The 25,959-nt window shown below is 47.1% G+C and overlaps 1 protein-coding gene across 3 annotated transcripts in view; it reads left to right on the top strand.

Annotated features, from left to right (window-relative positions):
* LOC105892878 (A disintegrin and metalloproteinase with thrombospondin motifs 7) overlaps nt 1–25,959 on the top strand; it is a 114,417-nt gene that overhangs the window by 76,919 nt on the left and 11,539 nt on the right. For 2 of the 3 annotated variants that reach the window (XM_031569256.2, XM_031569257.2), the window contains exons 24-26: nt 22,380–22,519; nt 24,203–24,247; nt 25,276–25,385. In XM_031569256.2, coding sequence (XP_031425116.1) covers nt 22,380–22,519; nt 24,203–24,247; nt 25,276–25,385 — 295 coding nt within the window. Of the gene's footprint in view, nt 1–11,076; nt 12,596–22,379; nt 22,520–24,202; nt 24,248–25,275; nt 25,386–25,959 lie in introns of those variants that run through there. The other variant, XM_031569259.2, reaches the window with a different exon arrangement.

Raw genomic sequence — 25,959 nt, 5'->3', positions numbered from 1 at the left:
AGCGGAGAGCGCGCACTGGACAGAGTTATTCAAACGTTCCTCCTCTGCTGACGCAAAAGGAGGAGGCGAGAAAACTGCTAATTCAATCACCTGATTGCGGAATGGGGTTACCACCACTTTAGGTGTGTAAGCAGCATTAGGTCGCATAACCACTCTGTCACCAGCGATCGAGAACTGAAGGCACGATGGACTGACTGACAGGGCTTGCATGTCACCAACGCGTTTTGCTGACGTTAACGCCAGCAGCAGCGCGGTCTTTAAAGAGACAAACTTTATGTCCACTGTCTCCAGGGGCTCGAACGGAGGCCCTGTGAGAGCACGTAACACCAATCAGATCCCAAGAGGGTATGAGGTGTCTCTCTGGCAGCCTGAGCCGTCTCACCCCCGCCATAAAGCGTGACGCTAGCGGGTGACTGCCAGGAGAACTGCCATTAATGCCTGCGTGGCAGGCTGAAATGGCAGCCATGTACACTTTGAGAGTAGAAGCCGCCTTCCCCTCATCAAACAACTGCTGTAGGAATTCTAGAATAACGCCCAGCGCGCAGTTAATGGGGTCGCTGACGCGCAGCACACCACCGTCAAAACTGCGCCACTTCAGCGTATACAGAGCCCGTGTTGATACAGCTCGGGCACTCTGTATTGTAGCCACCACCGCGTCCGACAAGCCTGACGCTATGAGCCTGCACCTTTCAGGTGCCAGGCCTGAGACGCCACCACTCCGGATGGGGGTGCCACACTGTCCTGTGCGCCTGCGTTAGGAGGTCTCTCCGTAGAGGCAGCTCCCAAGGCTGCTGCACTGACATATTGAAGATCCTGCCCACGGCTGGTTGGGCCAGTGGGGGGCTATCAATATCAATTCCTGCCCTCGTCCGCAATCCTGCACAGCACCTGCTGGAGGAGCGGGATCGGGGGAAAAGCATATAGGGTAGGCTGGCCACTGGTGGCCCAGCGCGTCTATGCCTAGTGGGGGATCGTCGCCCCTAGCGAGAACCAGAGCGGGCAGCAGGTGTTCTGCCTGTTCGCGAACAGGTCCACCTGCGCCCTTGAAAAAACGCACCCAGATCTGCTATCACTGTGGGTGAAGACACCAGTCTGCTGCTCGAGGATCGCCCCTCGATAACAGGTCCGCACCGTAGTTGAGGTGACCTGGTATATGAACTGCCCTGAGGGAAGGACGTGCCGCTGCCCACAGGAGCAGGCGAGTCGCCCAATGGTGCAGTGACGGGGAGCGCACTCCGCCTGGCGATTTATATACGCCAAGGCGCAGTGTTGTCCGTCCTCACTAACACATGCTGACCACTCAGCTGGGCAGAAAGTGTTGTAGAGCCAGGACTACTGTCGCAGTCTAACACATTTATATGAGACGCGGCCTCTGTCACAGACCAGAGACCGTTCACGCCTCTCCCTTCGCAGACCGCTCCCCACCTTTGGTGGAGGAGTCTGTGGTCACCACTAGCGCGCGTCACTATGCCCATAGTGCCTGACGCGCGAGAAACCAGGGGGTTCTCCAGATCGCCAGGGCTTTCCTGCATCTGGAGGACACTACCTGCGATGCTGTCTGTGACTGCGTTGAGCTCATAGACAGGTACCATATTTGGAATGGCCGCATACGCAACATCCCCAGCGGGAGCGATAGCGGCCGACGCCATCATTCCTAACAGGCGTTGGCAGCACAGCGACGAGACTGACTGTCCCGTCGGAACTGGCGCACACATGTTTTGATGGCATTTATTCCGTTCTTGAGACAGCCTGACCTCCATGGAGGTGGAGTCTAGAACATGCCCAGAAAATGCGTAACTTGCTGGGCACAGAACGCTTTTTTCCTGTTTATTACAAAGCCCAGTCGATACAGGTGTGCCACCACTAGATGGCCATCCTGCACGCTGCAGCCTTTGAATGAGCAGCATTAACCAGTCGTCCAAATAATTGAATAAGCGCAAGCCGCGTAGTAATGGGGCGATGGCTGCTTCTACGCACTTTGTGAAACCCTCGGCGCCAGAGCTAGGCCGAACGGGAGTGCGTTGAATTGGTACGCTATTCCTCCGAACGCAAACCTCAGATATCTTATGTCTGTGGTGGATCGGAACGTGGAAATATGCGTCTTTAAGTCTATCGTGATAAACCAATCGTTTGGCTTATAACTGCACTACCGGCGTGGGGTCAGCATTCTGAACCGTAGCGGCATGAGTGCTTTGTTCAACACACGTAGATCTAATATTGGCCGATAATTCCCGTCCTTTTTGGGACCAGGAAGTAACGGCTGTAGAAGCCTGAAGCTTCCTCCTCGGGAGGCACTACCTTATCGCTTCTTTTGAGCAGGGAGACTATCTCTTCCCGTAGGAAGTGAGACTGCCCTGCTGCACCACTGATTGGATCACTCCGCTGAATGGCGGAGGGGACGGGCGAATTGCAGCACGTACCCTTTGTGATCGTTCTCAGCACCCATGGTGACACTGCGCATGCGCGCCAACTCGCAACGCAGCCTGCCAGGTGGGCTTTGAGTTGAATTGTCGGGAACTAACCCGCTCATGGTCAATGAGTCTAAGCCTAGATCTGCGCCCGCTCCGCCTAGGGAGGGGACGAGATCTGGGGTTGCCCCCTCATGGTTTTGAAAAAAATGGGGGTGCGATTGCACTGTGTGCATCGCGGGGGGAGTCGCACAAGCATGTCGGGCACTGCGCCTACTGGGAGGATGTTGGACATATGAGTGTGGTGCTTGTGAGAACCTGCTTACCGTGCTGACATGATTTTTGCATGTGAGCAACGGGCGATTTCTGTGGAGGCGGTGTGGGCTCCACCGCTCCCCCTGTGTGGTCATCGGGCAACTGTCACCATCAGGTGGCCGGAGGCTTGCTCTTGCCCTTCCCGCGGCGAGCGGCATGCTGCCGCGGGGCTTGGGCTGCGCCCTGGGCCGGGCGCGCAGCTGCTGCTGCTGGCTGCGGCTGAGCGGGGGCGGAAGGGGTGTCTTGCCAGCCTCGCCTGGTGGGCACCTTTGCCGGTGGGGCTGGCGAGCGGAACCCGCTTCTCTTTTGGCCCTGGGTGGGCGTAGTGTGCCCCGATGAGGACTGCTCGCCCGACCCGCTAGAGCGAGGCATCCAAGCCTGGAATACCTCCCTGCTCTTTTGCTGCTCCTCGAACTTGGCAGCCATAGTGTCATACTGCCTTGCCCGGAAGACGCCCTGGACACAGCCGGGGCCGTCGAGGAGCGGTGCTTTTTCCCTGTCTGTCACTTGGCCAGCGACAGCCACAGGGACCGTCTGGGTAGCCACCGCCGTACCCATCACCCTCCCCAGGAGCGGCTGGGACGTGCACCTGGTGAGGCCCGGAGGGATAGGTTCCGTTGCCCGACGGAGCCACACCGTGATGATGATCCTCCCCCAGCGATGAGGCCAGCTCCGCCAGGAGGCTTGGCCTGGTAACCCATACAGGCACGCGCCGTCGTATTGGGTCGTGAGGGCAAGCCTGCCCCTGCAGCCAAGTAGGCTTTCTCAGCCAGCGCCGCCTGGTTCGTGGGCAGGAGGGGCTTCTGGCCGAGGCGCATCGTGGGGGAGGCGGGCGAGAGGTAGCCCGCCACTGCATCCTCGACCGGAGGGAAGGAGAGGTAGCCACTCTCACTAGCCCTGTCGAGGTGCATGTACGGGGCGAACCCCGGCACTGGGGCACAGCCCGAGTAGGGGGTCGCCCACGTCGCCTGCAGCTCCTCGTGGACCTCCGCAAAGAAGGGGAGGGCACTAGGAGCTGGTGTGGCGGGGCCAGCGTAAAACTCCCCGTCCAGCAGCGAGGACCGCACGCTGGGAGGGAGAGGGAGCCCGAGGCAGCTGGCTGCTCTCAGCGCAACCTCGTGTAGTTGCTGGCCCAGAGTCCGTGATGTGGCCGGGGGAGAGGTTGCCCGCGGCTGAAGATCCTGACTCAGCTGCATGGCGTCCTCTTCCGAGTCGTGCTCGTCAGAGTAGTCCAGCAGACTGTCATCATCCAGTCCGAAGTCCAGCTCCAGCGTGGGCTGGTCTTCGGCTGGTGGTAGCTCCACCGCCTCGTGGCCCGCGGCCCTCAGGCTGGCAGGCGGCGGCGACGGGGAGAGGCTCACGGGTGAAGCTGCGGCGGTAAAGCGGCCGCTTGCACTCACGTTGCCCAAGGCTGAGGGCGCACTCGGTCCTTCGGGGGTAATAACCCCGGATGGAGCCGGTGCAGCCCTCTCAGCGTCAGGCTAGCACAGATGCCACAGGCAGGGTCGACGCCTGAGAGCGCCGCTTCTGTGTGGGCCCTGCCGAGGTTTAGTCAGAAACTTAGCCAGCTAGTTAGCTAGGATAGTGGCTCTATTTCCAAAAATCAGTTGAGTCAACGAATTTTGCAGCGCTCTGAGCTAGTGAGGGTAAAAAGAACCCGAATAACTTCACCAACTCGTAGAGAGCAAGAAGCACACAAAACTCTTTGACCTGGTAGCGTAGAGGAATTACTCGGAGCTGGGGCTTCGTCTTGCGAAGTTTTCAAAGAGGATATATTCGTGTTGCGCTGCTGAATTTATAAGCTCCTGAGGGGGCGGGCTCAGGAGAGAGCGTGGACGAATCGCAGCCTTTCAGGCGTGAATGGATAAATGCTTCGATTTGGGTCCATGACTGACGATAAGGAACAGAATTATAGCAAATTCCATGCAATTCTGCAGTAACCATATTGAAATATATAGAAAATCTTAGCAGGAAGTTTACAACAAAATGAAAACAACAACAACAACAACAAAACAAAATTACCAAAAAGACAAAAGGGGATGTTCGGATTGATTTAGTTTGGAAACAAGGGTTCCTTATCGCAGTTCACTGCGATATAACAGTATGGTACATGACGTCAGTTATGGGGTACAAATCGAAGCATTTATCTATTCACGCCTGAAAGGCCACGAGATCTGTCAGCAGCGCGCTCCTGGGCCCGCCCCCAGGAGTCCTAATAATCTTATTACGCGCCCTCAGATCTGCCTCTTTTTGAAACTTCGCAAGACGGAGTGAACATCTGCGAGCAAATCTCAAACGCCTCTAACCACAGTCAAAAAGAGGTTTTGTGTTGCTTTTCGCTCTCTACGGGTTGGTGAGTTATCTGGGTCCTTAAACGCCTCCACTAGCTCCAGGGCGCTACAAAAATTCATTGGCTCACCAAAATTTTTAAAAGTAGTGGCTGCTAATCCTGGCTGCCCTGGCTTGGCTAAGTTTCTGACTAGCCTGCTAGCTTGCTAAACCAACGTGTTCGTTGCAGATAGTGTGCTTGTGTTTTAACATTCTTCTCTACTTTCAGATTGAAAAAAAGATGGCCAGACACTACCCGACTGCGGTCACATCCGTCCAAGGGCGACCACCACCGTCGGGCGTACCTGCCTAGGCCAGGGACCACGCAGAGGGCGCGCTTTTGGGCAAAGCCCCTGTCTGTTCATCTGTGCTAGCTCCCGCTAGCTAAGCTACAGGCGCCTTGCGTTCTGGAAGCGCAAGGACGCAGAGGAGACTGCACTGGTAACATCCGGGGCTAACGCCCCCGTAGGAATGAGTGCGTCTTCAGCCTTGGACTTGGTGAGACGTGAGCAGTCGCCTTGCAGCGGCAGCTCCGCCCCCCGGTCTCTCCCCATCTCCGCGCCTGTCTGCCCTGGGCTGCGGCGCAGCGAGGCTGAGGAGCTTCAGCCAAAGCGGTGTCCAGCCTGAACTCAAGCTGGACATCAGCCTTGGATGATGATAGTCTGCTAGACTTCTCCGATGAGCACAGCTCAATCGCTGAAGCAATGCAGACGAGCCATGGCGTTAGGATGCGGGTGGAGACACCTCCTACCTCGTCTCGGCTCCTGGGCCAGCAACTCCACGAGGTTGCGCTGAGAGCAGCCAGCTGCCTCGGGCTCCCTCTCCCTCCCCTCCCAGCGTGCGGTCCTCGCTGCTGGACGGGGAGTTTTATGCTGGCCCCCGCCGCGTCAGTTCCCAGCTGCATCCCCCTTTTTCGAGGAGGTGCAACGGAGGAACTGCAGGCGACATGGGCGATACCCTACTCGGGCCGAGCCCCGGTGCCGGGGTCGCGCCCTACATGCAGCTCCACATGGCTAAGGAGAGGGGCTACCTCTCCTTTCCTCAGGTGGGGGATGCAGTAGCGGGCTACCTCTCGGCCCGCCTCCCCACGATGCGTCTCGGCCAGAAGCCTCTCCTGCCCACGCGGGTGGGCAGACACCAAGGCTCAGCTGGCAGAGAAGCCCTACTTGGCTGCAGGGCAGGCTGCCTGCACAACCAATCCGGCTGCATTGCTACAGCGCTACCAGGCAAAGCTCCTGACTGAGCTTGCCTTGTCGCTGGGGGAAGATCACCCGTCTGTGGCAGAACTCCGTCGCGTGACGGATCTGTCGCTCAGACTAACTCGGTGCACGTCACAGGCACTGGGAGGGTGATGGGTGCCGCGGTGGCTACCCAGAGGTCTCTGTGGCTATCACTGGCTAAGCTGTCAGACAGAGAAAAAGCACCACTCCTCGACGCCCCGGTCTCTGTCCAGGGCGCCTTCGGGGAGGCAGTGGTCACAATGGCTGCCAAGTTCGAAGAACAGCAGAAGAGCAGAGAGGTATTCCAGGCTTGGATGCCTCGCTCTAGTGGCACGGGTGAGACGTCCTCCTCAGGACACACCACACCCGCCCTCCAGCGCAGCCTGCAGCACAGCAACCAGCTGCGCGCCCTGCCCAGCCGCGGGCGAGGCAGAGGGAGACCTCAGGCTTCCTGATCGTGACAGTCAGCCACTCGTCACACAGGGGGGAGCGGTGGAGTCCACACCGCCTCCACAGAAATCAGCCCGTCGCTCACCATGTGGAAATCATGTCCAGCACGGTAAGCAAGGTTTTCACAAGCCAACAATCATATGTCCTAACTCCTGTCCCAGATGGCGCAGTGCCCAGGCATGCTTGTGCAACTCCCCCCGCGATGCACACAGTGCAATCGCACCCCCACATTTTTTTTCAAAAACATGAGGGGGCAGCCCCAAATCTCGTCTCCCTCCCTAGGCAGAGTGGGTGTAGATCTAGGCTTAGACTCATTGACCATGAGCGGGTTAGTCCCCGACAAATTCAACTCAAAGCACAACCTCCCTGGTTGTGTGGCGAGTTGGCGCGCATGCGCAGTGTCACCATGGGTGCTAAAGACGATCACAAGGGGTTACGTGCTGCAATTCGCCCGTTCCCCTCCGCCATTCAGCGGAGTGATACAGTATGTGGTGCATCGAGAACAGTCTCACTTCCTACGGGAAGAGATAGTCTCCCTGCTCAGAAAGGAGGCAATAAGCATAGTCCCTCCCAAGGAGGAAAATGCAGGCTTCTACAGCCGTTACTTCCTCGTACCCAAAAGAGACGGGAATTATCGGCCAATATTAGATCTACGTGTGTTAAACAAAGCACTCATGCCGCTACGGTTCAGAATGTTGACCCCACGCAGGCTTGTGCAGTTTATAAGGCCAAACGATTGGTTTATCACGATAGACTTAAAAGACGCTTATTTCCACATTCCGATCCACCACAGACATCTGAGATATCTGAGGTTTGCGTTCGGAGGAATAGCGTACCAATTCAACGCACTCCCATTCGGCCTGTCCCTAGCGCCGAGGGTATTTACAAAGTGCGTAGAGGCAGCCATCGCCCCATTACGTCTACGCGGCTTACGCGTTTACAATTATTTGGACGACTGGTTAATTGCTTCTCATTCAGAGGCTGCAGCAGTGCAGGACGGCCATCTAGTGGTGGCGCACCTGTATCGACTGGGCTTTGTAATAAACAGAGAAAAAAGCGTTCTCTGCCCCAGGCAAGTTACGCATTTTCTGGGTATGATTTTAGACTCCACCTCCATGGAGGTCAGGCTGTCTCAAAAACGGATAAATGCCATCAAAACATGCGTGCGCCAGTTCCGACGGGGACAGTCAGTCTCGTCGCTGTGCTGCCAACGCCTGTTAGGAATGATGGCGTCGGCCGCTATAGCACTCCCGTTGGGGATGTTGCGTATGCGGCCATTCCAAATATGGTACCTGTCTATGAAGCTCAACACAGTCACAGATAGGCATCGCAGAGTAGTGGTGTCCTCCAGATGCAGGAAAGCCCTGGCGATCTGGAGAACCCCCTGGTTTCTCGCCGCGTCGGGCACTATGGGCATAGTGTCGCGTCGCGTGGTGGTGACCACAGACGCTTCCACCAAAGGCTGGGGAGCTGTCTGCGAAGGGAGAGGCGTGAACGGTCTCTGGTCTGTGACAGAGGCCGCGTCTCACATAAATGTGTTAGAGCTGCGAACAGTAGTCCTAGCTCTACAACACTTTCTGCCCAGGCTGAGTGGTCAGCATGAGGACGGACAACACTGCGACCTTGGCGTATATAAATCGCCAGGGCGGAGTGCGCTCCCCGTCACTACACCATTGGGCGACTCGCCTGCTCCTGTGGGCAGCGAGGCACGTCCTGTCCCTCAGGGCAGTTCATATACCAGGTCACCTCAACTACGGTGCGGACCTGTTATCGAGGGGCGATCCTCGAGCAGCAGACTGGTGCCTTCACCCACAAGTGATAGGTCAGATCTGGGTGTGTTTTTTCAAGGCGCAGGTGGACCTGTTCGCGAACAGGCAGAACACCTGCTGCCCGCTCTGGTTCTCGCTAGGGGGCGACGATCCCCCACTAGGCATAGACGCGCCGCTCCTCCAGCAGGTGCTGTGCAGGATTGCGGACGAGGGCAGGGAATTGATATTGATAGCCCCCCATTGGCCCAATCAGCCGTGGGCGGCAGATCTGGTCAATATGTCAGTGCAGCAGCCTTGGGAGCTGCCTCTGCGGAGAGACCTCCTAACGCAGGCGCACAGGACAGTGTGGCACCCCCATCCGGAGTGGTGGCGTCTCAGAGCCTGGCACCTGAAAGGTGCAGGCTCATAGCGTCAGGCTTGTCGGACGCGGTGGTGGCTACAATACAGAGTGCCCGAGCTGTATCAACACGGGCTCTGTACACGCTGAAGTGGCGCAGTTTTGAGCGGTGGTGTGCTGCGCGTCAGCACAACCCCATTAACTGCGCGCTGGGCGTTATTCTAGAATTCCTACAGCAGTTGTTTGATGAGGGGAAGGCGGCTTCTACTCTCAAAGTGTACATGGCTGCCATTTCAGCCTGCCACGCAGGCATTAATGGCAGTTCTCCTTGCAGTCGCCCGCTAGCGTCACGCTTTATGGCGGGGGTGAGACGGCTCAGGGTGCCAGAGAAACACCTCATACCCTCTTGGGATCTGCTAGTGGTGTTACGTGCTCTCACAGGGCCTCCGTTTGAGCCCCTGGAGACAGTGGACATAAAGTTTGTCTCTTTAAAGACCGCGCTGCTGCTGGTGTTAACGTCAGCAAAACGCGTTGGTGACATGCAAGCCCTGTCAATCAGTCCATCGTGCCTTCAGTTTTCGATCGCTGGTGACAGAGTGGTTATGCGACCTAATGCTGCTTACACACCTAAAGTGGTGGTAACCCCATTCCCCATCAGGTGATTGAATTAGCAGTTTTCTCGCCTCCTCCTTTTGCGTCGGCAGAGGAGGAACGTTTGAATAAGCTCTGTCCAGTGCGCTTACGTAACCTCGGTTCCTTAAGCAGGAACCAGATATAACAAAGTTGGTGTGTACAGTGTTACCTTGGATTGATTGTCTTGCTCAGTTTCTTTCCGAGGCAGATCTGAGGGCGCGTAATAAGATTATAGGACTCCTGGGGGGCGGGCCCAGGAGCGCGCGCTGACAGATCTCGCGGCCTTTCAGGCGTGAATAGATAAATGCTTCGATTTGTACCCCATGACTGACGTCATGTACCATACTGTTATATCTGGTTCCTGCTTAAGGAACCGAGGTTACGTAAGTAACCGAGACGTTTGGAAGGTTTAGAAAGAGATCGAGAGGCAAGATACTCCCCTTCCTTTGTTGTTTTGTGGGATAATGTGGCATTCCACCACTGTGCTGCAGTCCCTGCCTGGTTTGCTGCCCATCCCAGGATGTCAGCACTATTCCTGCCTCGTCCTAAACCCCCTAGAGGAGTCTATCTCCGCGTAGAGGTGGGAGGGTTATGACCCCCATCCACATGTTCAGAATACCTTACTGGATGCCATGAATGTGGGGTGTGGAAACACTTCTCCTGAAGGCTGCGAGGGTTGGATAAGACATTCCAGAAGATCACTTCCAACATGCATCGCCAGAGAACACAGGATGTGATGTTGAAGAGAACTTGTGGCCAAATGCAGGAGAGAGGGAGAACTAGAACCCCTTAGTCTGATTCAGTCTTGTTAGGTGTATACTTTACTACAGTCAATGAAGTGGAAAGGTGTTGTTCTTATTCTGTAATGAAATACTGATTTACGTGGAAAATCCTTCAACGTCAATAAAAGCTTATTTTTGTTATGCTCCCTGTTAGTGTTTTAAGGTCAGTGTGTTATGAGTGACAATGTATGCTTTGTGTGTTATATGTGTTATAGTCAAATTAGTTTATTTTGAGACATGAATTTAGTGTTTTGGTGGTTTGAGTGAGTTTTGGAGGTGAGATTGTTTGGCCAAGATGCATGTTGGCAACACAGACTTTATGAAGAGTTTTTGAAAAATGGCTTAAATGCATGTTAGCAATCGTAAAAAAAATCTGTAAAGGCAAAAGCACACACAACTGCAGTTAACCTGACTTGATCTAGACTCAAACTTACCTTTTCACAACTGCTCCTATATTAACCTCTTCTGGATTCAGAGCTTGGGGGAAAGTAAGTGACATTTGAAGGACGTGTTTGCTTCCTGAGTGAAGGTGCTTCATACACTCTTCAGTTCAGCCTTCGAGGATTTCATATGAAACCATGTACATTTCATTTATACATCAATACATAAAATAATTTAACGTCTCAAGAGTATCATTATAGGTGTACACATTAACAAGACATCCTAATCATAGCAAGTTCAGTTTTTCGTCTTTGTCATCAGGGCAACACTACTAACACTATAAAGACTGGATGATTACTGTGCAATTAACACCTTTTGATCCTCTCTCTCTCTCTCTCTCTCTCTCTCTCTCTCTCTCTCTCTCTCTGTCTCTTCCACATGTGTGTTACCCAGCTCAGGTGTGCCTGCGTGACCGCCTCACCTACCGCTTCTGCCAGACCCTCCAGTGGCTCGGCCGCTGCTACCTTGCCACTGTGCGTACTCAGTGCTGCAAGACCTGCGCTCAGTGGACACACGCCACTGACAAGACCACCCACCGCTGAGGCACAGCAAAGGTCAGGGAACACGCTGGGTGGCAGAAAATCAAAAACTGCAGCCCACGTATATAAACTCAAAACACGTTCACGCATTCATGCACACACACATACGACAGTCACACACACACACACACAATAAAAAGACAAATACATGCACACACAAATTAACAGACGTGCAAACACAGATGCACCCACACAAAAAGCAGCAAAGAGGAGACAGGCTATGTGAAATCCAAAGCAGTCTTTTATCTGCTGTTGTGAAAAGAAAGTTGACGTCCACATCCAGGATCCTGCAGTGATCTCCTCAAGGGGCCGCTCCATCTGCAGAGCCCCCTGCATCTCACTCACAAAAGAGACACATCTCAAAAAAGTACCATTATACCAATCAAGGGGGTGTATTGAGCCATCTCAAAAAAGTGACAGCTGGAAATATTCCACTTTCTTAACATTTGGACTGTACAGCTACGTATACCAGGATTCCCAGAATGCCCAACAGCATTCTGGCTGCAAGAGAGGCGGATGTTTGTGGTCCATTGAAGACATCACCACACAACTCTGAAGGCTCTCAGTGACCCAGTGCAGATTTTCTGAAAATAGTTCTGGAGTATGTGGTCTCTTTTTCGGTAACATTTCCTTATGTACTCGTCTTATTGGTGTATTGTTTTTATTTTGTGCTGTCAGAGAACAGCATGTTGTCTGGCTCTACACAGAACGGACAGTACAGTACACAGACTTGACAAGCGGTCTAATTTAGCATGCGGTCACATGGTAAACACAGAGGTACCGTGTGCAGCCTTAACAATGCTTTATTTTGGCTGCAGCTGACACCTACACAAGAACAAAGCGGGAGAAAAACACACAAAAAAGTAAATCAATTGGTGCTTCAAAAGAGACCTGGTGCTAGACTCAGTCAGGTGTTGGCTGGCCAGTGCCTTTTTCTACTTGAATTTTTTTAAACGCTCCATTTGTAGCACTAGATTTAGCATCACCACTTAAAGTCCCATGTACACACAGCTGAACGTAAGTGGGACTGTATACATGTGACATTGTTAATCATGTGATTTTTCATGCTTTGATTTTTTTCTGTGTGTTGTTTTTTGTTATTTTAACACAACACGTGATGGGTGTACAGATTTTGAAATAAGGTATTATGTTGAACCCTAAAGGAAAACAGGCAGAGACACAGTTTTAAATTCTGGATTGCGTAATGTTCTGTCAATTCAGATTTGTACTTTCAGTGTTCCTTCATTTCCTGTTTCTGTATTAATGTCTTAACGTGATTTGAATAAGTAATTGATTTCTTTCCGTAAATTTAATCTAAACCAATAAAAAAATGCTATTTTGTATGACCTATACAAAACAGTTATGCAATACTACGCCAGAGCCCCCCTTTCCTCTATTTTCTGTTCTGCTCTTTGATCTCATTATTCCACGCGCACAACCACTTGCCACGCAACATCAGAATTAAACAAAAGGGTTACGCCGTCAGACTGTTTACGGTGTTGGAATAATAATGAAATGCACAGGGAGGTTGAGCACACTGTGTTATAGATCAGCTCTCCACGGCCGCCTCAGAGGAAGGCAGTTCAAGGGTGTTTTTCTTTCCAACCAATTAATGTAATTATCCAGGCTCAATCGAATTCTCATTTCCCCCCATTATTTCTGAGAGTAATGTGATGAGTGGGATATAAAAAATGAACACATCATGGTACGATGTAGTTAGTTCTATTGATCTGGGTAGTTCGTTTTCCAAATCATCAGTAAGGCTGAGTGAGAAATGACCATCGAGCACAATGGAGATGCTGTATATCAGTCAGGCACATTTAGTTCCTCCAGAGCTGGCACAGGAGCAAGTGTCACAGACAGGCAGGGAGGTAGGCAGCCAAGCCCAGGAGAGCAAAGATTACGCAATGTGCTGTTCAGAGTGTGTGTCCATGCAACCATGGCCAAGCCAACATTTGATGAGAAAAGATAAAATACCCTTCTTTGAAATGAAAGAAATGTGTCTGCTACTTCTGACTTCCCACATTCCATGTGACATTTCATGGTTTTTGTGTTTTTCCAGCATTGCTATTCAGCATTCCTACTGACTTACTGTTCATATTTTGTCATGGGCTCAGATGACATTCCTTAATTTGATTTATTTGTTCGAATTCTACAACAATCGTAACACATTCATCTGGATGAGATGAGACTGGGTTGGGTTTTTATTTCTCTCAGCAGTGGCGTCTTGATGATGATGATGATGACGGCCATTGTAAGTGACGTCTTTCAAAGTAATTGTTAGGCATCAGTCATGCGCCATGGTGGAAACAGGAAATGGCATGCAAATTGCCAATACAAACAAACAACCCTGATGTTTTTCATGATCCCACTTGTTTATCCGTATGTTTACAAAAAGTGAAAGTATTCCATATAGTATGGTTTGAACTGACTTGTGCTTATTAACCAAAGATGTGTATAAAACATTGCGAAATGTTGCACCTATGCTGAAATGAAGTGTGTGATGACAGAGATAGATGGAGAAGTGTTTCTGATGCAGTGAGATCGAAGACCTAGAGCAGGGGGAAAGACTTCTGAACCACAGTTCTTCCAGCCCTCTCAACATTTCTCTGAACTTCTCTGGATATTTTGTTGTTACTTGGGAGTATCGTTCAATAGAACATCAACAAAAAGAGTTGTTCCATGAATCATTGGTGCATATAAGCTGTTTAATACAGTTCCTTTGTCTAACACAGACCATTGTTTAATCTTGCCAATGGGATAACCATACTAGAACGTGACTGAGCCTAAACAAAACCACTGTCTCAAGGGCAGCTGGTATGAATGAACATCATTTACACAGCTGCTTGAATGGACCTGGTGTTCCTCTGGAATTGTATAGGCTTTTTTAAAAGGATCTTGGTGTGCATAGCCTACTAGCCCTTTGGGTAGTACCAGGCTACTATTTATTTTATAATGATCTGAGTCTCATTTGGCCATGCAAGGAGTCTTTACTTAAGGGCAACCAATGCAATTTGTGCTCCCGAAGGTCAAAAATGACTTATGTCTTCCTCTAGATTAGTTCTGCATACTGAAGCAAATGTGTGACACTGAGGGATTATGCTGATTATTAAAGCTTCATTATGAGAGGAAAAGAGCAAAAACAGAGTCACAAATATTCTCCTGGGGTGACCAGCACAGCAAGACATAGTTGAGTTTAGCATATACATCTGTCAACTAATTTTGCCCTGCAAGACAACTGTTCACAGTTGCGTATTAAATTATCCTTTACCTCTGTCAGAGATCCCCTTTAGTCAGCCGTTCAAAGGGCACACATCTATGATCGTAGCACAGCTTCTAAGACATGAGAACTGACAGCTAGAGATAATTCTGTTCAGGTTTTTATAATGCCCACAGGTTACACAATCACAGAGCCTCAAAGTCCTCCTCACTTATCAGTCACACCCACTGACAACCTTTAGGAAGAAAAACATCGCCCTCTAGAGGTTAAATGAAGTATGTCATGCAGTCACCAATTTACAATACAATTAGGTTCACGTCAAAGCAAACATGTCATTTAGTTTTATATAGCACACATTTGGCAGAAAAATATATGAACTATATCAATATAATTCCTTTTTTCTTTCATCTGAATTCATATGTAATATTCACATTAACCTACTCACTTTCCCTTTCACTGTTTATAGTGTTTAGAGACTGCAAACCTATGTTTATAATGGCTGTTCTAATCACCAAGTGTATGATACCAGATTACAGTCACTGTTTCAGAGTAATCCTCGCTGAACACTAACCTCTTGAGCCAGACAAGCACACGGTAGATTGAAGTGTCACTGGTGGCGTGATTGCCCACCTGAAATCTAAGTCTTTTTCAAGGTTGTTTTCTCCCCTCAGACCGTGAGCAGTCGAGGTGCCAGTGCTGCTGTCAGGACCCGGCGAGGCTATGGCATGTGCCGGGACGCAGTCATGCGTGACGACTGACTGACTGACAGCGTGTTTGCTCCCGTGAGGCCTGGGAGCCAGTGACCTGTCACGGTGTATGTCAGTCATGCTTTATGTGCTGTGTGTGTAGTGCATGCACCCACAGTCCTTTAGGGTCTTCTGTGTAGCCTACTTTTAGAAAATTGGCATTAGGCCCAAACTTTGATTTGTTTGTGTAGTGTGGCTTGTAATTTCTTTCATAGTATGAAGGTCACAGGGCTTCTTTAAGTTCATAATAGGTGATTAGCTTTGCTCCCTATGAGCCCATATTTGATACATAATTAGCCACTTTAATGGTTGGGTTGAAAGTGCTGTCGTTTATCATTCTGTTTTCAGTTCAAAAGGCAAGGACAAGTGAAAAAAACACATGCAGTATCACTTATCCAGATTAATTACTGGTTTAAATGGCACATTCATTAATTCACACTATTCAAAGTCACATTGCCCCACAAATCACCTAAAATACCGAAAGTACAATCAAGTACAATCAATCAAGACAACCAAAGGGAAAGCTTGTGTTTTGGAAATCCGATGTACAATATGTTGTTGGAACAGGGTGCTTGTTTTTTTTTAATATAAATTCTACAAGAACTCTGTGCTTTATAGACCATGCAAAGCAATGCATGTAAACAATGAAAAGGGACAGGTAGAAACTGGGAAATGCATCACATGCCCATGTATATATACCAAGCCAGCACATAAAGAAGAGAGAAAGGCTATGTGCATTATTGGTGTACGTTACTTTTTGGATGATGTCACTGCAGGACAATCCAAAAGATACTTTGTATAAAACATAGGAGGCACTGCAATGCATTGTAATGGCAGAACAATACATCTTGTATGTGAGACAATACATTCTGTTATTGATCCCATTCCTCGTTTCAAGGAAAATTTGAGATTAATTGAATAGCACCTCACACTCACACATAAGTCTGATTATTTTGATTAAAGCCCATTCTTACCAACTGACAGCCAAAACCAACAACTGAAGGAGAAATCTAGTTTCATACATAAATTGCCTTATTGTTTGCATCAACTTCACACTGAGTTACACTTGATATTGTTGATCCTGTGTCTCATTTTACCTCTAGGTGGCAATGTTGATGAATCTACTGAGGCAAAAACAAGAGACTGGGGCTTGAATTTCTAAAACATCCATGTAGTTCCGTCTATGAGGGCCATCATTAGCTCTTTCCATCATTTCTCAAGACTACTGATGTTGAAAACTACACCCGTGCCAGAACAAACTGAAGGGGGGGGGCACTTGGTTTTCATGCGGGGGGGAGGGGGGCATTCGGCACATGACTTTAGCAATAAAGCCTTGTTACTGCTAACACAAACACATACACTCACTGTGCAGTGAATGAAAGACCACAGAAGTGCATGGTTTATGCTGTTATAGTCGTTTTCTTGAAGCCATGTATCTTCAAACCTTGTATCATACTTTTTACTCAAGCAAAAGCCTACTAACCAAGACTGTGTCAAAGCAATGGCATGAGACTATAAATACCATAAATAGTGTATTGGTCAGTAGCAGCAAAAGGTTGTTTGTGCGGACAGAAACACCCTAGAAAAGTCCATTAGATCTGTGTGACTTAGCATTGCTAGCACATACTACCATACTGCCACACATACTAGGCCTGCCATACCGGGTCTACAGGCCCCAACTAGAGTATTCAGGAGGTCAGATGGTGAGGGTGTCCAATTAAAGTAACAGGTCGAAGGTCTCCAAAGTTGACTTGTGTAGGAGCATAGCCTTGTATCTGTACTGTCATTAGCGCTGGTATAGATTGAAGCAAAATTAGCTAAGCCCAGCACTTTCCGTACCCAATGTTGAGGGGTGCGCTTTGACACCAGCTATTAATTGTCTTGGCCAGGAGAGAGATCAATGACAAGTGTCAACATGAATGCGCTGCCCACTGGATTATCGAGCAGGGCGCAGTAATTCTGCCTCAACTGTATCTGCATTTCCATTTTTGGGTTTGACCGCAGTGTGATGGATAGAGACATGCCCTCTGACACTGCCCTGTGTTAAGTGATTACAGGGGGGTCCTCAGCTCCGGATATTAGACCGTCAATATTCAAGTACGTATTCGGTAAGCAATAAACTTTCTTTCTGTTATATTTATATTATACTTATATTATAGTTCAGAGTTCAGCTCTCAAGTGGATAGAAAAACTAAAGAGTGATGCCACTGCTTTGCTCAAATGAACAGCCTCTCTGCAGTTAATAATTAACCAGCAGCATGTTTAAATTTCATGTGTCTCTGTGAAAAAAATCACCTGATTTTTTTAGTGCTAATGACTCCTGTATACACTTACATTTACATTTAGTCATTTAGCAGACACTTTTATCCAAAGCGACGTACAAAGGATATGTATAGCATCAGTAGTAGTAGTAGTAGTAGTTAGTATATAACACTCAAATGTGTGCATTACTCTTATCACTGAGTCACTTTTCAAAAGCAGTATAATTGCAACACATAATTTACAACCAAACTTCTCATGTTCTCAGGATGGCCCAACCTGGTAATATTCTGATGGAAGAGATAAGCAGGAACTCTAATGATGGCAGAGTGGTCAGATGGTCTGTGTCTGGTCTTGTTATAGTCCGCGTTTGAACTACAGGTAATGAACAGCTGGAGTGGTAACCGGCTTCAACAGGACCATCATTTCTGCAGGCCACCTGTCAGGTTTCCACAGAGAGAGGACCCAGATGCACGACACAGAGACAGGAGTAAAGCAAAGAGGGAATTATACAGTAATACAGACACAATGAGGAACAGGTGTGCACAGACAATGTTTTGAAACTATCAATGACAGGAAGTAAAACACAACAGGTGAGGGGTGGGTTCAGATGCACAAGGAAAACAAAACCAAATGCATGGCAATACAAAACAGAAGCACATGGCCCGTACAAGAGAAACAGACATAATTGAAGGCCTCATCAAAGAGCTGCACCAGGGTGGAGCACTGCCAAAGGGCATTACTCCAACAGCCCTAATGAGGAAGAGCCTGCGGGAAGAGGCAGCAGAGGCTGCTGCGCCAGAGCCCCTGGGGACCAGCCACAGCTTTGACAGCCGGCCAGCTGGGAACCACTACCATGGAGGCGCTGGGCCAGAGCACCACAAAGCAGCCCCGCTACGGTGAAGTAGGGGTTGCAGCTTCCGTCACGAATGTAAACAAAGATGGCGGCGACGACCTGGAGCAGCAGAAGCCAGTCAGCATTATGATGCCCAAATATGTTTAACCCCCCGGGGACAAAGGCCTGTTACACTTTTTTAGTCTGACATGCCTTGATGTTTTTGTATATTTCATCTAACTAAAAACATTGATGCACAAGTGGCATATATGTAGAAGATTAAAGGTTTCTGGGGGTGTTCTTTTTATGAAATCGCGGAGCTTTAAAGCCATTTTGAAAACAAGAACAAAAAATGAAATATCCCTGCACAGGATGACGATGCACTGTCCTGCCTGCTGCTTTTGGGTCCCAGCGAGAGGGCTGACTAAGGCACGCTAACCAGCACGCTGAGGCAGTGTTTTGGGCAATGCTTTCGAGTGGAGTTCCTGCGGTCCAACCTGCATGGCCGACAAAGACGTGTGGGTGAGCCGCTGCTCACTCTGGCTAATGGCATTGAAAGTCTGAGAAGACAGGCGTACACACACATGCCATCCACTGTGCAAACTGAGCTATACTATTCATCTATCAACTGACCTACACATCCATACCCAGCTGCCTCCCCCACGCACACTGCTTGAAACCCTAGAGTATGCACTGGAGAGGGAGGATGTGGTGGAAGCAGCACAGCAGGGCACGTCTACAAACACATCCCCAAGGGTCAGAGCAGTGGAAGAGTGCGTGACTGGAGGAGATGACTGAACTGATCAGGGAACTGGCCGGCAGCAGACACAACCTCCATCACCCAGACGATGCCTACTCAAATTGGCCGACCACTGCTACTGGTGTGAATGCCAGTAATAGCAAAGCAACACACTTCCTTTCTACATAAAAACAGTATCCAAGAAGCCCATCACAGCACTGAAACGGTCCTAGTCAAAGTTCTGAATGACCTTCTAATCGCATATGATCATGGGTGCATTTCAATACTGGTTTTTCTATACTGGTTTTCAATACGAGTTTTTCAAAATTGGAAAAGGATGAGAAATAGGAACCAGTTTACAACATGTATTTGTGTCCTTCTGAAGATGTGGTGAAAACTGCAGCCAATTCTGGTCGGCCAACACCAATATGAAACACTTCCATTATTAAGGCACCATAGAGAAGTGACACGCAGGACTAACATTAAGTAAAGCTGTGTAGGACCAAGTGGATATGGGACAGATCAAAAATTACCAGATGACTGCTTCCAAAAACAACAGAGAAATGTCTCCCCCATATTGCTTCAAGTGTTACCAATTATTGGTATTATAGACACCTTCATTTTGTTTTGTGGTCTACAAGTTTTGAATTCTTTAAATTTTAATTTAATTCATAGGCTCGGTTTGGGTCAGCACATTTTTACTGCTGATGCTGACCCATCTAAAAGATTCATGAATAAGGTGTCAGATAGTTCAGGTAAGCCATCTGTCACTGCTTTAAAAAAGTATTATGTAAACATGATTAAAATGCAATATTCAGAGTATTCTGAACTACTTTCTGACAAACAATAAAATATGAATGAGCTGCATCAATGTAGGCCTGCAATTTAACCATTCCAGCCCTTCCTAGACATGCTCAGAAAAATACAATGTAGGCTGCTCAATTTAGAATAACAAACATTGCCTGTTTGTGAGGTGTCAAATAGTAGGGTTGTAGGGTTTCTTTTTACGCTAAAACAAACGTGTGACCATTAGGAGCAATATTCATTCTGGAATGTGCTACCTTCAGACCATCAGTCCTTTGGTGGCTGTTTTTCAGTATTTGACATGAGGTGGCAGGCAGTGAAGTTTCGGGTACTAGGCTCTGGTCCAGTGTTTGACTGACAAATGCATCCAGCCTTGAGGTGAGGACAGCGTGAAACAATTCATCTCAGCGCGCCACTTTCTAACGGTCTGATCTGACGACTGTGTCAGTGACCAAAATATGATTTACGTGCCCATAGGTTAGCGGATCTCTGACACGGGCGATGCGCTCTGACGGCGCACTCGTTTTGAAATATAGCACGGACGGTGGGAGGCGGGACTCTATGCAGCAGCACATAACAATGTGCCGGACAGCAAGAAGAATCCTGTCCACAGCCCACGCTTAGTTTCTGTGTGCGTTGTATTAAGAAGTAGGATAGGACATCCGATGAAGTTAGTTTGGTAATTTAAACACGGTTTTAGGTTTGCGTTTCTTTACTGGTTAAATTATGGGGGCCTGGAATGTCACCCTGTTTCTTGTCATCACAGCCTGCGTGTGGAGAGGTAGGGTCTGCATGGCTTTAAATGTACAATACTGAAATACACTACTATACTAGAAAACGACTCTTGAGTGAAAAGTGTCAATATTATCATGCTTATCAAAGCACATGTTTTTTCACAATGTGAATTTTTAGCATTGGGTCAATTTTGTTCTTGGCTGCCTGCTCCATGAATAATTATGCTACTTGGCTTACCGGTGCTTTTTCAATGTTGGCTACTACAGGCTATTGTGCTTTGATATTTAGATAACTAATTATGGTCCTGTTGGTGCGGTGAAAAACCACACATACTAATTGTTAAGTTGGCTCTTGTTCATTTGATTATCGTTCTTAAAAGCTCTGGTGAATCATCATTTTGGCTTACTGCTGATTTGCCCACATAATTTGGAGCTATCACTCAAGAAAGACGATGGTGTGTAAGCTAAACGTTCAGAAAGGCTAATTTTAGGATTTTCAAAATTGTCTGTATCTAGAACTTGTTTAATGATTTTGTAGTGGCTTGGTAATACATTTTCAAACGTAGCTAATACATTTTCAAAAAAGTTGCTTTGGACAATCAATGTAGTATTTGGAGAACAAGTTCCAAATCAGTTAATATTTCTTTTATGTATAGTTTTCTCCTGACGTGATCATTTGATTGATGCTGTAGTGTAGACTCTTGTTTGGATTCTCTTTTGTAGAAATTCAATAGTGGGTTTTGTAGTCTGACGTCTTTTTGCAGAACAACATTCTCTCAGCATGTGTGCTTACTTGCTCCAGTTTATAATATCCATCCATCCATATCAATATTTACTATGTAATTGCTTTTGCGTCCGGCAGTGTCTCCATTTAGTCCATCTTATTGACATTGGGTAGGCCTCTCAAATTGAATAAGACTTCACAATAGATGCCAGGACAGATATTGGCTTGGGATAATAGCACTCTGTTCAGCCCTTTGGTGTGCCCTCTTCCCAAATGAGTTACAGATACTACTGGCTTGACCAGTAAAAGCCTGATGTAATCCAGTCAGTGGATCTCAGACCTCAGTGGAATTGTATTATGAGTAGTTAAGGTCCGATGGGAAATAATTAAGAAACAAAAGCAAGGCTTTCATTAGTGTGTCCCCTGAATAGGGTGTTGTGTGATGGCTACAGGACAAAGTCATCATCTCCTACATTTTCACTTTGATTTGGTGGGAAATCCTCAGGAAACAGAGATGGTAAATAAAAAATCAGCATTGATTTTACATCAGTTAATTTGTAAAGAAATTGACAGGGAAATCCTTTGACCTATCTGGGTGTGGGAGACCGCTAAGCTTTTAGTGGCCATCTGCTTTACTAGTGCCTGATCTCAAATGACACAAGGAAGATTAACAGTGATTGTTATACCTGAGGGTTTGCGAGAGGTTCCAGACCTCAGCACTTCAGGGATGTAAATATACCTCAGGCCCCTGGAGCAGACTCATAATGTAGACTACTGAGGGATGGGGAGAGTTATAGGTGGCTGGGCCAGACAGCTCGGAGGAGGTTGAGGCTGAAGCTACATACAGAGAACGCTTGATGAGATTCGTGGATCAATATAGCAGCTTCCAAATGAGGCGGAGAAGCTTTTTGCCTCAGTGTGCAAGCCCTTTTTCCTTAACTTTGCTTTGTGACTATGCTCTGCCTTTTGTTTTCAGTTTTAATTATGGTGTGAGCCTCAGATAGTCAGAGCAGCTCTGGACTTGAACCTCTCATCTCATTCTTATTCTCGTCCCGAAACACACAGCTAAGCTGTTTGTATTTGTTTTCCCCTACAGTGTCACTACAAGGTGAACCTCAGCGTAAATTGTACAAAGATCTGATGGCAAATTACAATCCACTGGAGAGGCCAGTGTTCAATGATACACATTCCCTCACTGTGAATTTCAGCTTCAGCCTAATGCAAATTATGGATGTGGTAAGTTATAACATAAATACACACCAATGACATTCCAACCCACTTCGGAGCTGTTCATTGTATATGGACTGTGATGTTTCACAGAAAGTATTATATATTACACATACCACATGAATGTATGTGTTTGCTGACAAATGTACACACTGACAAGGCAAACAAGCAACCAGAATGTTCTATAAACAAGGAAATGTGAACCTCCCAAAGGCTCCCACTGTCTCTGTGTTTAACATGCATCAGCCCAGTGTGTGTGTGTGTGTGTGTGTGTGTGTGTGTGTGTGTGAATGTAAGTCAGCCCTGCATCTTTGATGTAGCAGTACACAGATTTATGTGGCAGCATCAAGCCTGTTATGGAAGACTACTCTGGTTGAGGCGAGCTAAACATCCTTGAGAGAAAGAGCTGACAGTGCTCTTCTTTTACCCCCAGCATCACAAGCCTCACTTCCCCTGCACACTTCATAGTAGTTCATGATATTCCTTGAGATACTATTTTTCCATAAAATTCACAGTGTGAGACATAGTCAAGTAAAATGTGATCTGAGATTTATGAAGGTCTCATGTTTACCGCAACACAGTACACAGTGTGAATCCAAATGCCACCATTATCTTAAAAGTAGTGCTGTCAAACGATTAAAATATTTAATCGCGATTAATCGCATTTATGTCATAGTTAACTCAAAATGAATCGTGATTAATCGCACATTTTTATCTATTCTAAATGTCCCTTCATTTATTCATTTTTTCCATCATTTTATTTTCATTTGAATGCCCTTATCAACATGGAAAAGTGGATTGGCTTGCTTTATGCAAATGTTTTATTTTAATGAAAACCAACATTGCCAAACAGGGCGGTACAAAATAAAATTATAAAGTGCACATTTCAGGTAAACAAGGACTCAGCCTATAGTGCAGTTAAACCATGGCTTAATATTTAATTTTTTTCAAGTTTGCTGGGAACATAGCAGTCAGGCCTCTTATTTCAGAAACAATGAACCGTAACAGTTAGGTTACCAATAAAAGGTAAGCCTACTACTTATTTGCTTTCAGCCAGCTGCCTGTAGACATTTTCAGACAACAGTGAAGCTGGCTTCATTTGCACAACACAACTTTTAAAAGTAAACTTTCCACTCAGAAGCTTTTTATCATCCATTTCGCCGTATCACGCTCACCATTCACTCAAACCGTAACGTTAGCCTACTACACAGTTTGCAAGACCAAAAAGAACGTTAATCTAAAAAAAACTCTCGCGATAAAAAAATTAACGGCGTTAAAATGGGTTTGCGTTAACGCCGTTAATAACGCGTTTAACTGACAGCACTACTTAAAAGCTAACATTGACTGGTGATAATATTTATTTTGTAAATATTTTAAAGTTATTTTTGTACATTGAGATCTGAATTCACATACTGTGTATTACTGATCCATGTTGTTACAAGTGAATTCTGTAAAAAAAAAGAAAAGTGCTTTGGCAACCACTGCTCCAAGACCAGAAGCGTGGTGATGTTTTCAAATACTGTGTATATTTTCACTGTATGATGTGCTATTTGTGTCTGGTCTAATTTTGACTTTTTACAGGGGACTGTATGTCTACTGCATGTTTGGTGATGATGTTTTGACTTAAACTGTCCCGTCAGACTGTGAAACTGAGAGGTTATTCCTCAATTATTATTTCTGTTTGTGATTCAGGATGAGAAGAATCAAGTTCTTACAACAAACATATGGCTACAACTGGTAAGATTTATATATGTGCATATACATATTTGTGTTTGTGTGTGTATGTGTGTGTATAATAATATATATAATATATATATGGAATTTGTATTTTAATCCCATTTAAGATTTCGTGACCAGCATAGCAGTAAAATGCTTCCAGATAAGCTTATAAGCCTACTGCACCTCTCTCATGGAACTCCTGTATTGCACTGATCCTGACGTTTGCATGTAAGTCAGGTGGGAGGACATGGCTCATAAGGAGAAGAATGTGCCTCATCATAATGCTCTTGCAACACTTCCTAATAAACAATCTGTTTTTGTGTGGGCTGTCAATTTGATATGTGTAGCCTTGGCATACGAACTCGGGGGTCTTCATTGATGGTTTTGACCCTTATCCAAAAATACCCCTCTGCAGACAGCTCCTTGCCTCTGGCGCAATCCCCAGAGGGTCATAACTACCTTAAGAGAATTAAACACACACACACAGACACACACAGTCTCTCAGTCTAAATCACCATTAAGGCATCCTAGATGGATGTACTATCGCAGTGTCTTTACATTTTTTGCTTCTGACAGTTGCTGCTTCACAATCCCCGTTTGTAAGTGCATAATCTCACATCGCCACATTGACTTCAAGGAACTGCTTTATGACATGATTGATCATAAACATTTATAGCTTTTTGTTCTGCACATAACTGATTGTATTTTTGTGTACCAATTAAGAAATTCATCACAAATCATTTTATTCACAGCTGTTGTTGTCAGACCACATAGCAATCGTGTTCATTCATAAGACACTTGAGAGAAGGGGGAAATAAAATCCATTTTGGCCCAGCAATTGATTGTGATTTGAGCACTAGGTAGTTCACATTCTAAAATTGATTTCGATCTTATTTTCCACTTCTTGCTGTGTGAGACTTTAATGTTGTCATGGGTATAAAGCACAATACCTAGTGTTACAAAGGAAAAGTTATATTTCCACCGAACGCATTGAAAAAAAGAACAGAAAAAATATATGTATTTGATACGTGTGTTCCCTTCCCCAGTACTGGGATGATTTCTACCTTCAGTGGAATGCCTCTGATTATCCTGGCGTTTCCAATGTCAGATTTCCTGCCAACCAAATATGGAAGCCAGACATCCTGCTTTACAACAGGTATGTCGATCAGATAGTATATCTTTTGAGCCAATTGTTCAGTATAAGATAATATATTTATATGGCAGACTATTTTTTTCTAAAGCCATGACTGTTTTTATAGAAGCTACTGTGCTATCTCACTTTATCAATGTCTGTACAATACTCTGATTTTGAGGCAAGGCACCCTTTTGAGTTTTTAAATACTTAATCACACATTAGGTCCTCAATGGCTATTAAAAGTACAAGAGGAAGAATCACAGACGGTTAAATAAAAATGATTACGTTTAAACCATATTTTGGCACTCAATGTTTTGATTTGTTACAATGGAAAATACTAGAGACAGAAACACGGCCAATGGAGAATGCATTAATATAATTGCTCAGTAGACCCTGCCTCTTCTGGTTACTCGGTGTCCGCGTTTAAATGGCCTTCTCTAGAAATGACAAGCCAACGTGCCTGAGTGTCAACACTGGCCCATAGATCGTGAAAATACAGGCTTGCGTGCCACTTCCCATAAACTATCATGGCCTGCTGAGTAATCAAGACAGCAGGTCTGAGTACCACTCAAACCCAAGGGTGCTGGAGTAACCA

This window comes from Clupea harengus, chromosome 6 (genome assembly GCF_900700415.2).
Source record: "Clupea harengus chromosome 6, Ch_v2.0.2, whole genome shotgun sequence".
NCBI classification, from domain to species: domain Eukaryota; kingdom Metazoa; phylum Chordata; class Actinopteri; order Clupeiformes; family Clupeidae; genus Clupea; species Clupea harengus.
Note: the sequence above shows the minus strand (reverse complement) of the source record. Positions and strands in the feature narration are given on the sequence as shown.